The 15,299-nt window shown below is 53.3% G+C and overlaps 1 protein-coding gene and 1 non-coding gene across 3 annotated transcripts in view; both read left to right on the top strand.

Annotated features, from left to right (window-relative positions):
* Positions 1 to 15,299, top strand: part of MYOM3 (myomesin 3) — a 48,619-nt gene that overhangs the window by 20,582 nt on the left and 12,738 nt on the right. For both annotated transcript variants that reach the window (XM_045482174.1, XM_045482175.1), the window contains 9 exons: positions 2,340 to 2,523; positions 3,854 to 4,028; positions 7,142 to 7,263; positions 7,670 to 7,857; positions 8,114 to 8,240; positions 9,257 to 9,435; positions 12,396 to 12,510; positions 13,495 to 13,651; positions 14,317 to 14,426. In XM_045482174.1, the coding sequence (XP_045338130.1) occupies positions 2,340 to 2,523; positions 3,854 to 4,028; positions 7,142 to 7,263; positions 7,670 to 7,857; positions 8,114 to 8,240; positions 9,257 to 9,435; positions 12,396 to 12,510; positions 13,495 to 13,651; positions 14,317 to 14,426 (1,357 nt within the window). The remainder of the gene's footprint in view (positions 1 to 2,339; positions 2,524 to 3,853; positions 4,029 to 7,141; positions 7,264 to 7,669; positions 7,858 to 8,113; positions 8,241 to 9,256; positions 9,436 to 12,395; positions 12,511 to 13,494; positions 13,652 to 14,316; positions 14,427 to 15,299) is intronic.
* On the top strand, positions 10,851 to 10,957 carry LOC123600206. The gene has a single exon (XR_006713570.1). It is a non-coding gene; the product is annotated as a U6 spliceosomal RNA (small nuclear RNA).

Below are 15,299 nucleotides of genomic sequence, written 5' to 3'. Positions count from 1 at the left end.
CTGGCATGGAGTCACACATCCAGTCAAGCCCCTCTTCCTGGCCAGGGCCACACGGGGAGGGTACCCTGGAGCCAGGGTCACGGCCAGCCGCACTCACTCAGCAGGGGGGGCGGGGGCGGGTAGCGCTGGAGGCAGTTCTCAGCCAGACAAAGTGGGGGCAGGTGTCTGGGGATGCAGGCAGCTCATCGGGAGTGGATTTCACAGTGGAGGGGAGGCAGCTGGCAGAGTGGAAAACAGCATGGTGTTAAGATCAACTCAAATCCTGACTTCTGCTGTGTGAGCCAGTTTCCTGAGCTCCCTGAGCCTCAGTTTCCTCCGGCATCGAACAGAGGGTGAAATAAGACGCGGCACACAGCTGGGCCCGCAGCTCTGGGCCTGTAGACACGTCCCGGGGACACGTTCTTGACTCCGACTCCCCCGAAGGAAGAGACCAGAGTTACCTTCTCATTACTTGCTGCACACAGCCCGGCACGTAGTAGGGGGACAGCACAGGGTTAGCGAAAGTTCGGGTTGTTCAAATGGGCCTCTCTTTGCATGCGCACGGGTGATCCTGTCTTTCCCACATAGGAAAGCCATGCATCGTTGAGGACTTGCTTTGTGAGGCTCTAGCCATGTGATGGTTAAAATGTTGGGGTCAGATTGCCTGGGTTCAAATCTGGTCTCTGTTACTTACTAGCTGTGTGACCTTGGGCAAGTTATTTAGTCTCTCTGTGCCTCAGTTTCTTCTTCCGTAAAAGAGAGCTAATAACCGTATGCACCTTAGAGAGCCAATATGAGGATCAAATTAATTAAAGTACATGAGGACTAGAATAGAACCTGGCCCACAGTAGGTGCTCAGCAACATTGCCTGGTTTTTATTGTGATTTTTTTTTTTCCCCTAGCTGGGTTCTGGACTACTGACAGGCAGGTGGGCCTTGAGAAGGGAAAGCACAGAGAGGGCAGGGTCAGTGAGCTCCCCCGGTGCTTCCGGGTTTTAACTGCCATACCCAGCGGTAGTGGCCTCTGGGCGTCTTACTCACCTGCCGCCCCCCTCAGCCCTTCACCCTCTATGTGCCCAGAGATGCAGCATCTATGGCTGCCTTTTGGGTCCCTTATGCTGTGAAGAGGAAGCAGGTTGGAGGCACCCACACCTGAGCTTAAATACCAGACACACCAGTTATTAGATGCGTGACTTTAAGTCAAGTGACCGAAACTCCCTGAACCCAAGTTTTCTCATTGGTGGGGAAATTAACACGTACCTTGCAGGGTTATTGTGAGAATGTATTCATTGCCTCACTTGTTGGTCCCACAAACATAGATTGAGCACCTCCCATGTACCAGTGCTGTTCTGGGCCCTGGGGGTTTGGCAGTGGATAAAACAGACAAACCCCTGGCTCGTAGAGCTGAGATTCGAGTAGGGGGTGCGGGATAGGCAGTAAAGAAGATAAATCAGGAAAATACTTAGCACATTAACTAGTGGTAGGTGCTAGGGAGAAAGACAAAAAGCAGGGAGAGGGGTTGAAGTATTTGGGGGAGGGTTGGCTGACTTTTTGGATGGGGAGCTGGGGAGTCCTCTCTGAGAAGGTGAGTTTTGAATAAAAGCCTAAAAGAAATGAGGAGACTAGCAGAGATTTCTGGAGGGAAGAACATCCCAGGCAAAGACACCAGCAAGTGCAAAGGCCCAGAGGCAAGAGTTGGGCCTGTTGCCATCCGGAAGATCAGGGAGGCTCAGGGGGAAGGGAGAAGTGGATGTGGCCAGATGGGTAGCAAGGGTCAGGCCATGAAGAAGCTTCCACCCTGAGGGAGATGTCAGATGGACAGATGGGGATGTGATCTGACTTGTGTTCTGAAAGGATCCTTCTGATTGTCATTTAGAGAAAAGAGTGACATAGCTCAGGTGAGAGATGATGGTGGTGATGATGATGATGATGATGATGTTGATGGCTTGGATCAAGGCTGTAGCCGGGGTCAATAAGGTGATACACCATGGTTGGTTTCTGGATAGATTCTGAAGGTGGAGCCAACTGAATTCGTTGATAGAGCATATTTGGGACGTGAGGGTCAGAGGGAAGGAGCCTAGGATGGCTTCAGGGATTTTGGCCTGAGCAATTAGAAGGATGGGTCCCACCAACCAAATATGGGCGGGTTTGGGGGCAAGATCCAGAGTCAAGTTCTAGACATGTTGAAGGTGAGATGCTCAGTAGGCATCCAGGCAGAGATGTTGAGGGGATAGGGGAGCCAGAACTCAGTGTTCAGGGGCAGCCTGGGCGGGGGGTTAGAAGTTAATGAGAGCTGTGTGGGCACAGAGCCCGGTCCCAAGCAACTGCTTAACTAATGCGGGTTTCTTTCCTTTGTCACAGTCGGTCATAGGTAGTGGCACCTGGGAGGCCATCAGCTCAGAAACTCCTGTGAAATCCCCAAGATTCGCCCTTTTGGATCTGGAGAAAGGGAAGTCCTATGTCTTCAGAGTGCGATCAATAAACCAGTATGGCATGAGTGATCCATCCGAGCCCAGCGAGCCCATCGCTTTGAAGGGGAAGCCAGGTACCCATGTGATGCAGGAGAGGGGGGCAGACCAAGCCAGGCCAGGCCGTCAGCATCCAGAGCGGGGACTCCACCGCTGCAGAGACAAAGCCATGCTCCAGGGTCCCTATCCCTGACCCCTTCTGCCTATCACGAAGCTGACAAGCAGCATGATCTCAGCCCTGATCTCAGAACATCAGGAATCAACGTTTCTCTTGGGTGGGGAGCTCGTGAGAGTATGGAGACTTTTTCCAGATCAGCAATTCACAGGTTGCAGAATCCAGCTGGTCCAGCACAGGAGCTGAGTGTGAACAAGTGGTCCCTCAGTTCTAACGCTGTCCCACTCCAAGCTCTGGCTCCCCAGGCAGGGCGCCTCTCATCAGCAACACAGCACGGGCCTGGGCAAGTCATTTCCTAGCCGCAAGCCTTGGCGTCCTCACCTGCCAAACCTGGTGTTCTGAAAGCCTGGGTACCGCTCCCGCCTCCGGCCCCTTTCGGTCGGGAGCTGCGTCCATCCTGGTCCCAACCTCGCAGGGCCCCTCCCTCTTCTGAGGCCCCCGGATTCTGGGGTTCTTTGGTTTTGATAAGATCAGAAGGTTCCCTGCAGCTGTCGCGACTGACTAGCCCTTTAAGGAACCCAGCTGCAGCACGCCCTATCCAAGAAAAGCCTGAAGTGCTGCAGGGCCCCTTTGGGGAAGATAGCAAAGTCCTAGATTTGATCTGTTTCACTAATTCACACACACACACACACACACACACACACACACACTCATAGCAAGTATGGATGGATTGGTGGACAAGTGGTGTTTTTCTTTAATCGTGGCCCAGTTAACATGTAGACATGATTCAGAGTCTGGCCAGTGAGCGGTTTGTGATCAGATGTGGGCAGTCTCTGGACCAGAAGGCAGTGTCAGGGCAGAGTTCCTGTATAGTTCAGAAAAGGCGAGGAGAGAAAAAGAGGGGAGAGGGGGAGGGAAGGGGGAAGAAAGAAAAAGCATTTGTATTGTAAAAGTTAAATTATTATACCAAATGAAAAGACACACACACACACACACACACACACACACACACGCCAAAGAGAGAGACAGTGGTGAGGGAGGGAGGGGACGGAGACTAAGGATTAGTGAATGGAGGCTTTCATGAGGAAGCAGAGATGTTCGGAGGTAAGAGGGAGGGAACTTGAGAATAATAGTCTGGGGCTGCCCCTGAGCCCAGGAGGGAATACCCAAAGCCCCAGGGCATGACTGCCACCCCCCTGCTACTCTTGATTGTGGTGGGGGCTCCTCCCAGCCTTTCCCCACATCCCTCCCCTCCCCTGCAGCATCACATCACCCACGTTTCTGTTTTTTAGCTACTCTGCCTCCTCCAGCTCAAGTTCAAGCGTTCCGAGACACGCAGACCTCTGTGTCCCTGACCTGGGACCCGCTGAAAGGCCACCCAGAGCTCCTGGGCTATTACATCTACTCCCGGGAGGCAGGATCATCTGAGTGGCAAACGGTTAACAACAAACCCATCCAGGGCAACAAGTGAGTTTGCCCCAGCCTTCCTGCAAGGAGGGGCCATAAGGACCGTGGCACCTGCCGTTTCACAATGTGCCACTGGGTGCTGGGCACTATTCCAAGCTCTTTTCCTGTATTAGGTCAGTTCATTCTAACTGCAATGCTCTGAGTTTAGGACTGTTGTTTTTCTCATCACTATGCAGATGAAGAAACTGAGGCATAGAGCTCTTAAGTAACTTGCCAAAGTCCCTTAGCTAGTAGTGGAAAACTGGAACTTGACCGGATGGGCTCTTACTCAGCAAACACTGGCTGGGGGCTTGCTGCCTGCAGAGGTGACGGACTGGGTCTCATCTGTCCGGGAGCTTAGAGACAGAGAGAGGCAGAGGGTGCAGCCCGGGAGGCCTGGGTTCGGACTCTGCACGCACCCCTCACTTGCCTGGTGCTCGGGCATGGGTACTCGCTCTTCTGAGGCTGGGTTCCTCTTCAGTCGTCTGGGCAGGTAGGACCAGACTCTCCTCTCTGCGGAGGCTCCCTCCTCACTCGGTGGCCCTGGTCCTGGCAGTCGCAGTGAACCTCGAAGCTTCTGGGCTCCTGACTTCTGTCGGTTTTGAGGTTCTGTGGGGTCAGGGGCTCCCCTCCTTTTCCATCAGATGACTGCCTGGGGGCTCTGAGCACACCTGGCTGGGCTCCCCTTGGCCACCAGCCCCTTGATTATCTTACCCAGAAAAAGGGACAGGACCTGGGACCCCCACAAGTCTTTGGTATCTCGTGGTCAGCTGTGAGGGGTCACTCATAATTCGTTATGGCTAAAACTTCCCAAGTTGGAGAATCATCAGATTTTTGACAAATTTTGACAAATGTGACCAGGTTGTCCCTAGAATAATATCTCTCCTTCAACTTGCATTTGATGTGCTTCCCTGAGGGGAGGCAAGGGTGGTGAGAGAGTTACTCAAGGTATTGGCACATCTGGGACACACGTCACACATGAGGGGTGGCACGCTCTTCTGGAACGTCCAGAGAACTCATCACACGTGTGCGTACTGACGGTTACATATGTCATGGCTGGAAAGAGGCTAACCACCACTGCCCAGGAGTGCTGCCTTGTGTGATGGCATAAAGGGAGCCCCGCTGGACTGTGGGGGTCCGGTCTGCCCTACCGCCGGGCCCCACAGAACCCGGCTTATTGTATGCTCCGTGTCTGAATGTCCTAACGGATGACTAACGAATGGGCAGGCTCTGCTCTGGAACTCAGGAGGCCTGGGCTATGGTCCAGGTGGTGTTTCTAATTGGCCGGGTGCCCTTGGCTCTCCTCTTTCCTTCTGGGGGAGGCCCTCCCCACCGGGAAAGTGCAGAAACTGGACCCTTTGATCCGTAAGGGCCCCTCCACATTCTGACATTCAACTTCATCCGTACCTCCAAAACAGGGGTAAGAACAATACCTTCCTCTGAGGGTGCTGTGACAAGAGCCTGCGATTACGTAGATTATAGGGAAAGCCAGGGCTAGACCTGCGTGCATGGCTGCCGTCATTGCTGTCATGGTCACCATCTGTTGTCAGCAGGGGCTGGTCCTGGGAGCCATCCCCAGCCTCCCCTGACCAGGTGCTCCCTGAGCAACATCCCCCCCCTCCATGCTCCATCCCTCTCATTGAGGTGTGCTCCCCATGAGACATGCATGTCCCTGAGCAGGGAACTTACTGCTGTGTCAGCTGTCAACACTTGACTGAGGTCCTCAGGTCTCATCGGGGACAGCTGGCTGAGAGAAGCTCCCTGTAGAGCAAGGTTTGCTACAGGAAAACTGTCGATAAGTGAAAAGAGAGAAAAAGGGGTCTGCCATTTGGGTTTTATCAGGAAGGGGCATTTTTGTCTAAACCAGAGCGTCTCTGGATGTATGTCTCTGGATGACAATTCTCTTTCTGGGTCTTTGAAAGGATTCTGTGTTTTAGAATCACAGAATCCATGCAGATAATATGAACCACTGCTGTATTTCAAGGACGAGGCCCAAAGTCCTGGACATACACCAGATAGCACAGTTCAGGGGTTGGCTGCCTGGGCCTTCGGGGGGTAGCTTTCCCAGCATATCTGCATTTTAATGGTGGACTCTGGAAGAGCCACACCCTTTAACATCTTTTTTCCCCCAGTTTTATCGAGAGAGAACAGACATACGTGACTGTCTGTGTAAGTTCAAGGTAGACAGCATGGTGGTTTGATTTACGTATGTCATGAAATGATCACCACCATAGGCTTAGTTAACATCCATCATCTTCTATAGATACAATAAAAAGAAAAATCATTTTTCTCGTTGTGATGAGAACTCTTGGGACCTACTCTCTTAACAACTTTCCTGTATATCACACAGTGGTAATAACTGTGGTCACCACATTGTGTATTACATCCCGAGTACTGATTTACTTTATAACTGGAAGTTTGTACCTTTTGACCACCTTCCTCCAACCTTTAAAAATCTTAATAACTCACCATCCAGGGTGCGGACATCACTCTGGAGGCAGAGGCAATAATCTTTAGGCATGAACTGGCCCTAGGGGGGCCGGGGTGGCTCAGTAAGTTAAGCGTCCGACTCTTGATTTCGGCTCAGGTCATGATCTCACGATCCATGGGTTCGAGCCCTGCATTGGGCTCTATGCTAACAGTGCAGAGCCTATTTGGGATCCTCTCTCTCCCTCTCTCTCTCTACCCCCTCCCACTCGCTCTCTCTGCCTCTCTCTCAAAATCAATAAAAAATATACTTAAGGGGCACCTGGATGACTCAGTCAGTTAAGCGTCCAACTTTGGCTCAGGTCATGATCTCACAGTTCGTGAGTGCAAGCCCCACGTTAGGCTCTGTGCTGACAGCTCAGAGCCTGGAGCCTGTTTCAGATTCCGTGTCTCCCTCTCTCTCTCTGCCTTTCCCCCATTCACACTCTGTCTCTCTCTCTCTCAAAAATAAACATTGAAAAAAATTTTTTAACAAAATAAAATAAACTTTAAAAAATTAAAAAAAAAAAACAAGCAAACAAAGAACTGGCCCAAAACCTCAAATCCTACCTCTGGTGGCCACTTAGCCCACAAGATTGTTCTAGAAAGTTCAGGGACATCTGCAAGCTGTTTGACCCTCCCTGAAAGCTTACACATTTCTTTTCCAGGTTTACGGTCCCTGGGCTGAGGACGGGGAAAGAGTACGAGTTTTGTGTCCGATCAGTCAGCGAGGCTGGGGTAGGTGAGAGCTCAGCGACCACCGAACCCATCAGGGTCAAGCAGGCTCTGGGTAAGTCCAAAGGGCAGGTCCAGTCTGCATGTCTCCTGGGGGCAGCCCTGAGTGGGGCAGAGAGTGGGGGCTTATCGACCACATCTTGGAGGGTCCAGTCCCAGAGACCAAGGGGGCATAAGTCCTCTGAGGGGAACTAAAGCTGACCCCTAGCACCTCCCTGCCTTTCCTTTGGGGAGGAAATGACAATGGCCTGAGGCCATGGGGCAAAGGTCACACCAGCTCTGAGGCCCAGCTGCCCTCTAGGGAGTGGAGTCAGGATTACCGGCAAATGCTGTTGGCTAAATTAGTACCCCAAAGCAAGGTGGGCATCCACTGGAGGACGCATGTTGGCTCCCTCGGGCCCCACTGCCCAATGTGGCCGCCCCTAAGGAAGCGGCTGTCCTCACCTCCCTCCTCCCCGTAGCCACGCCATCTGCCCCATATGATTTCGCTCTCCTGAGCTGTGGGAAAAATGACATGGTCATTGGGTGGAAGCCCCCCAAGCGTCGTGGAGGCGGCAAGATCCTGGGCTACTTCCTGGACCAGCACGACTCAGAGGAGCTGGACTGGCACCCGGTCAACCAGCAGCCCATCCCCACCCGGGTCTGCAAGGTAAGCCTGGAATGTGGCCACCGCCTCGTGTCCTGGCCTGTGCCGGTGGAGACCAGAGGTCACTGTTAGAGGTCCCGAAGCCAAGAAGGCCTCAGGTTCCCTGGACTCAATAATCTAATTTTCAAATGCAGACTCACTTGACCAACCTTGTTTAAGGCCCCAGGGACTTCCTGCTCTGACCTCCGCGCCGCCCCTGCCACACCCCTTTCCCTTTTGCCTCAGCCTTGGCTTTCACCGTCTGTCTCTGCTCTTCAAGATCAGTAACCTTCGTGAAGGCCACTTCTACGAGTTCCGTGCCCGGGCGGCAAACTGGGCAGGTGTTGGCGAGCTGTCGGAGCCCAGCAGCCTGTTTGAGTGCAAAGAGTGGACGATGCCCCAACCAGGTGAGGGGTCTAAAGATGCCGAAGCCCAGCACCTGCCCTCACCCCATCCCCCAAATCCAACCAGTAGATGGGATGGGTGTCACCAAGCTTTCTGTGCATCCAAGCTTGCTCTGTTGGTCCCAGACCTCAGACCCCTGGTCCCTTCCACCAACAAACCCTATAATCTCTGACACAGACAGTCTTAACCTTACCTTAGAGGACCCCTGACCTTGGCCATCAACTGGCTCTGCACCCTCCGCATAAACTATCCCCTAGCTCAGCACACCATCTGAGCTCTGATTTTGGCCGCAGACCAATGTCAGACCCCAGGAACACGCTGTTAGGGTGACTAACACCCTGCACGCCGTTCCCCACAACCCCGTTAACTTTCTCTCAGATGAGCCCCCACCTCCTCCCCAGGAAGGAAGGATCGCAACCTTCCATCATGCTGTTCAGCTCAGTGCTGGTTTTTATTTTTAACTAAATGGTAGATAATTAGTATGCGTGATGCTTTAGACAGTACTTATGAACAACTGATATTTATTGGGTCCTTACCATGTGTGGACAGATCCCACAAGTCATGCCATTCATGCTCACAGCAACACTAGATTATAATAATTGTCGTTATCTGTATTTTATAGATGAGGAGACAGGAACCTAGGGGTTGAGGAACTTGAGCAGAGGCCCCAAAGCCTGAAGCTGGGGCCCGAACCCCGGGGATCTGACTCTGGGGGTCATGCCGTAGCCCCTACACTAATCACTGAAATAGCAAAGACATTAGAAGGGTTACTGCTGCCTGGGATAGGGAGGGAGAAGATCGTGGATGCTTCCGGAAGAAGTGATGCTGAGCACATTTTGAAAAGTTAACGCTCTCTCAGGCCCAGACCAAGACCAAGTTTGTCACGAAGCCAAGTCCTACCAGGTCCCCACTATGCCCAGAGCAGACGCTTCCAGATTGACAAGGTTGATGACAGACCGCCCGGCTCACTGCCTAGCTGGCTGGCTGGCCGACTCCTCCTCTACCCCACCTCCCACAGGCCCCCCGTATGACGTGCAGGCGTTCGAGGTGCGGGCCACCTCCCTGATGTTGAAGTGGGAGCCCCCCCTTTACACCGGGGCTGGGCCGGTCACAGGCTACCTCGTCAGTGTCCAGGAAGAAGGCTCTGAACAGTGGCAGCCAGTCACCCCAGACCGCATCTCTGGCACCCACCTGAGGGTGAGTCCCCTGCCCCTTCACCCCCTGCCCCACCCCGAGCCTTCCCTGCCACTGAACATAGCAGGACTACAGAACGCCGGAGCTGGGATGACCCTCAGAGATCACTGCCCTCACTTAATGTCAGCACAGGACCAGAGACGGGGAGTCGCATACCCAGGGTCACACAGCAAGTTGGCAGTCTGACCCGCTGGCCGGTTGCCTTAAACTGCTCCAAGCTGGGCAGACTCCTCCCTAAACCCTCACTCACAGTCATCCAGGTATGTCAGCATTGGATAGGCCTTTTCCCCTGAGCCAGGAATTCTGCTCTGGGATTGGACGGCAGAGAAATAATTAAGCAAGTGCACAAAGACCTATACAGGCGAAAGTTGGAAACAACTTAAATGTCCATCGGTAGGGGGTTTGTTTAAATCAATCAGCGTATCCTTAGAGTGTAATCCTGTGCCAGGTAGTAGAAAGGCGATGATAGTTTAAGGAGTGACAATAGTACAAAAAATGAGGTGTACCTACATGTATGTACTGACATGAAAATAGACCCATCATCTGTGGCTAAGGAAAGCAGAATACAAAGTAGAATATTTATATGTTCGATAACATACTATGTATATATATATAATATTATACATTAACAAACATATACATAGATATATATTTCTCTTTTTTTTTTAATGTTTATTTTTCTTAGACAGAGTGCATGTGGGGGAGGGGCAGAGAGAGGGAGACACAGCATCCAAAGCAGGCTCCAGGCTTCTGAGCTGTCCGCACAGAGACCGAGGCAGGCCTCGAACCCACAGACCACAAGATCATGACCTAAGCCAAAGTGGGATGCCTAGCCGACTGAGCCACCCGGGCACCCCAGTATTTCCTAATTTAAATGAGAAACAAACTCTAAACTTTTGGGATAAATAAGAAATCTAGCAGAATCGTTGGTTTTATTCACCTGTGATGGTCATTGGAACTCCCACCAACTGGCCAATATTGGACAGGCCAGAAAACAAAAGTGTCAAGGAAGCGTTCTCAGTGGGCACAAATCACTGCCTTAGACAATCCGTCAGAATCCCAGACTTCCCGGTGCCTGAGGCTGTTTCCACACACCCAGCGCCCATCTCTGCAGCCACCAAGTCCCCCCGGGGCCGCCTGTGTTTGAGGAACATTTGTGAGGATAGTCCTGTGACGTGGACTAGATTTCTATTTTCTGGAGCTCTAGGGAAAGGAGGAATGTGTCTTCCCCAACTCACTTTTCAAGACCACACATTAGCGTCCCATCAGTTAGCACCAAGAGAGAGGAAGGCACGTTCACGATGCCCCAAACAATGTGGAAAGAATGCGAAACTAACAAACGTGGCGCCTGTCGTGTTTCTACATGGTTTATGTGCATTTCAAAGCCCAAACGGAGTGTTACAGAATTGTTATTTCTGGTGCTCGCTTCGGCAGCACCTATACTAAAATTGGGACCATCAGAGAAGATGAGCAATGGTCCCAGCACAAGGACAACATGCAGATTCGCAAAGCCTTCCACGGGGATTCTCTGGCAAAGCGAGGCAGTGTAAAGGGACTTCTCTTGTCATCGTCCAAGAAACCTTGTGCAGCGTTAGATCTAGGATCGGCTTCCGCTGGAAAGTAAAGCCAGATTTGTTTTGGGGGAAAAAAAAATTGTTATTTCTGGTCGTCTGTGGGGGTGGGACTGCCAGGAGAGCTTAACCCTTCATTTTACATTCTTCTTTATTGCTTTAATATTTTCCCAGCAAGTGTGTCTTTCTTTTATAATCAAAACAGTTAAAACCTTTCATTTTGAAACAATAACCGTAAGGCCACTGGAAACGAGCGGGGAGGACAGGCCTTGGCCAGTGGAATGCTCTGCGATTCTGCAGTTTCTGCCCCACGGGGTCAGGCCCCCTGCAGTAGAGTCGGCCAGCGTTGAACAGCTGGTCCCAGAGAGCCACACAAGAGGGACGGTCCTTCTGCCTCCCCACGTAGCTTGGCCCAGGCCAGGCTGGGCAGGCCCTGGTGACTTGGCACCATTTTTGCATTGTGGGTGGTTGGCCGTTTACTGAACACCTCTTGGTGCCTTCTTAGTGCCAGGTCTGGAACCGGATCCTAGACGTAAAGAGCGAAATAAGCCGCGGTCTTTGGGCAGGAAGCAGTTACCTTACCGTGTATTGTATGATTGAGGGGGAGGCCCAAAGGGATTCTGGGAGTTCCAAGGAGGAAGGTAAGAGACCCTTCCTGGAGTCCTCGAATCTGCCCGAGCTGAGCTGAGTGGTCAAGGATGAATTGGCGTTGGCTAGACCAAGAACAAGGGGAGGGCTTTGCAGGCACAGGGCTCAGCAAGGACAAAGGCAGGAAGACGTGAAATGGGAAACCGATCAGGTGAATCTGGGCACCCGGAGGGAGTCATGGAGTGAAGGGGCCACACGGAACGGCAAGAACACAGAAGACACAGAAGGCTGGGGCCAGATTAGGAAGATGTTGCGCTAAGCATGCCAAGCATGATCTGACCGGCATCTTGGAAGGACTGGCAGAGGGGAAGTCTGGGAAGAAGGATCTAGAGTCAGGGACACCATTCGGGGAACTGTTGGACTAATCCAGGTGAGGAGAAATAAAGCCTCAATCAGGGCCACGGCTGGGACGTGGAGAAGAGTAGCCACGTTCAAGAAATGTTGGGGAAGTGTGAACTCAGTGATGAGAAGTGTAGGGCTCAAGAGAAAGATGTCAAAGATGATCTCCAGGCTTCTCTCTGGGGTGATGGATGGAGAAGAGATGGGGTGCTTTCTTGTTGAGGCGGGTGATGAGTTAAGTGGGCAGAATTCCACGTGTCACAGGCATGGAAAGTAATCCCAGTACAGGAACCCACTGCAGACTGGGACTCGGGAGAGTGGGGTGCTCCTGGCCTGCCCCCCACCCCAGGGCGAGTCTTTGCTGTCCTCAGTGCTCACCCTGGCCCACCCCTCCACCTCCCCCAGGTCTCTGACTTGCAAGCAGGAAAGAGGTACAGGTTCCAGGTTCAGGCCGTGAATTCAGCGGGTCCGGGACAGCCATCCATGCCCACCGACCCCATACTCCTGGAAGACAAGCCAGGTAAGGGCAGGGGGAGGCGCGGGCACCACGAGGCCGGGCTGTGCCATCAGGGACAGGCAGAGGTGAGCGGAGGGTCAGGAGGAGGAGCATGCAGATGTGCGGCAGGAAGGGCCCCCCTCCCACCGCCACCCTGCACATCATCCGGCTCTGCCTTTCCTTTCTGCCTGTTTCTCGCCCACTCCCCACTCCTGCTCATGTCTGTGGGACCCCAAGATACGAACATACGTTTGCTTCCTATTCGATGGGGTTTTCCATTCTTTCGTGTGCCATATGCATAAACTCCCACAACTCCTCGTGGATATTGAACACCCAGCTCCATCACCAGATACCACGCGAGGCTTTGTCTCTCTTGCAACCACAGCTCCCGAGGTCCCCTCCTGCCACACGCGCCAGGTGCTACGCTAGGTCCTCATACGGCCCGGCCCTCCCAACAGGCCCCTGGGCGAGGGATCATTGCCCCCACTCACAACTGACTCTGCCGTGGCTCAGAAGTTAACCGGTCCGGTCACGCAGCTAGCACATGACAGAGTCACTTATCTCTGCGGCCTATAAGCCACATTCTTTTTCCAGTCTTTCAATTCTCCGTTCATTCCATAAATATTTGGTGATGCCCACACTGCACTGGGGACACAGGGCCCCTGCCCTAGCATGGGGGAGGGGCCGGACGTAAACAAGGAAAGGATTATGCGAAGGTGATGACTTAAGGGGGTGGTAAGTGCTGTAAAGGAAGTGAACAGGGGGGTGGGGTGGGGCGGGGCTTACTTTAGCCAGGGTGGTCAGGGAGGGCCTCTCTGAGGAGGTGTGACATTAGAGCTGAGAGGGAGCTGATCACACAAGGCCTTGGAGACCCGGGCAAGGAGACTGGGGTTTATCATTTTATTCGAGCACAAATGGGCAGCCGTGGAAAGGGTTAAGCAGGAAGGCGAGTGACTTGGGTTTATTGCTTCTCAACGTCTGGTGCCCTGCCTTGGGTCCTGCCCTCAGATGCCCGAGAGATCGAGGTTGGTGTGGATGAAGAGGGCTTTATCTACTTGGCTTTCGAAGCCCCCGAGGCCCCTGACTCGTCAGAGTTTCAGTGGTCCAAGGACTACAAGGGCCCGCCAGACCCCCAGAGGGTCAAGGTCGAGGAGAAAGCTAACAAGTAAGTGAGGGGCGGTGTAACTAGTCCACAGGTCCCAAAGGCTGTCAGGTGAGTGGGGAGAAGTTCAGGGGCAAGGCCACCGGAGGTTGGGGGGGTGGGGGGTGGGGACTCATGATAGTGGGCCTGGCTGGGGCTGCTTGGTCTCTCACCAAGGACACCGGCTGCCACCTTAGGTAGAAATGAGGGGACGATGCATTTAAGGGCAAAAATGGCAACATTCACTAAAGATTCTTCTTCTGCAAGGAATTGTGCTGCCAAGGAGACGCTAAGCACGTGGTTTCTAGCCTGGGTGCCAGCGGCTTGCTCTCGAAAGTTCTCTGGGCTCAGTGTCCTCACGTGTAAAAAGAGGGGTTGGGACCAGAGGTCAAACGTCCCCATGTCTCACTCGCCCACCCCCAGCAGCTCTGGCTTCGGCCCTGTCCAGATGATGGCTTGAGCCCTGGGGGGCAAGAGAGAGGGCAGTGTGGCCAGTAGGAAGACCCTGTGCCAGAGAGCCTGGCTAACGGGGCCATTGAAGGTGCCAGGCCAGAGCTACCCTGGGCAGGGCACCCCTGGGGGGTGTAAGGAGGTGTGGCCAGGGTGGGGCTGGGGTGCCGGGCCTGCAGTTCTCAGGCCTCCAGGGCACAAGGCTCCTCACCGAGTCTCTGCTCTCCTCTCTCCACCAGGTCCAAGGTCATCCTGAAAGAGCCTGGCCTTGAGGATTTGGGCACCTACTCAGTAGTGGTCACCGATGCTGACGAAGACATCTCGGCCAGCCACACGCTGACTGAGGAAGGTAATGCCCCTGCCCCACTGCCACCTCCCCCAGAGAGACAGGCCCACATCAAGAGTCCCGAACACAAATGTCCCCAGAGGCTGGCAAGGAGCAACAAAAACTGATAAAGCAGCGATTTCCGGAGAAGTGGGCCGTCACCCACCCATTCAGTCAGCCAGTCCATTGACGAATATCTGTGGAGCACCTGCCATGCTCCAGACACTGTCCTGGGCACTGCGAACTCAACAGTCAAAAATCCCTGCTCGGCAGAGTTCACGTTCTTCTTGTCTCTCTTTCCCTTTTCTACTTTTGATAAAAAGCAAAGGTACCAGAATTATTTCACCTCCTTCTGTCGCCCCGGAAATACCACAGTGCAGGGTGAGGGCAAATTGCAAATGGCCGCTGGTCTGAGGAACCAGGACAATGGGGAGCAGCGGGGACTGTGGCAAACCAGAGAGGGGATGCTGTGTCTCAAGGGTCAGCCACGTTTGATGGCTTAGACAGAACTGGAGCCAGTGCTGTTGACGGACAAGACTCGGGCTCCGCTGTCCCCAGAGTACGAGGGGCGACGGGCCGCCGTCTTCCCGGCTGAGTGCTTGCTCGTGAGGCCCTCTGATTTTGTTAAGATGCAGAAGCCACACAGGCTCAGGTTCCGAGTCCACTTCCATAATCTGCCGGCTGCTTGATGTGGAGCAAGCCACGTCGCCTCTCTGGACCTCGGTTGGCTCATCTGCAAAGGGAGATTATAATCCCCGGGGCTGTCCCAGCAGAAACAATGTTATGCGGATACAGTCAGGTGATTGACTGCCAACTAAAGCCACGTTTCTGGTTTTCGTTTTATTTTGTTTTCACTTTGCCATGAGTCAAGACTCACCATACTCAGGGCTCTGGGGC

This window comes from Leopardus geoffroyi, chromosome C1 (genome assembly GCF_018350155.1).
Source record: "Leopardus geoffroyi isolate Oge1 chromosome C1, O.geoffroyi_Oge1_pat1.0, whole genome shotgun sequence".
NCBI lineage: Eukaryota > Metazoa > Chordata > Mammalia > Carnivora > Felidae > Leopardus > Leopardus geoffroyi.
This window is presented reverse-complemented; position numbering and strand designations above follow the sequence as displayed.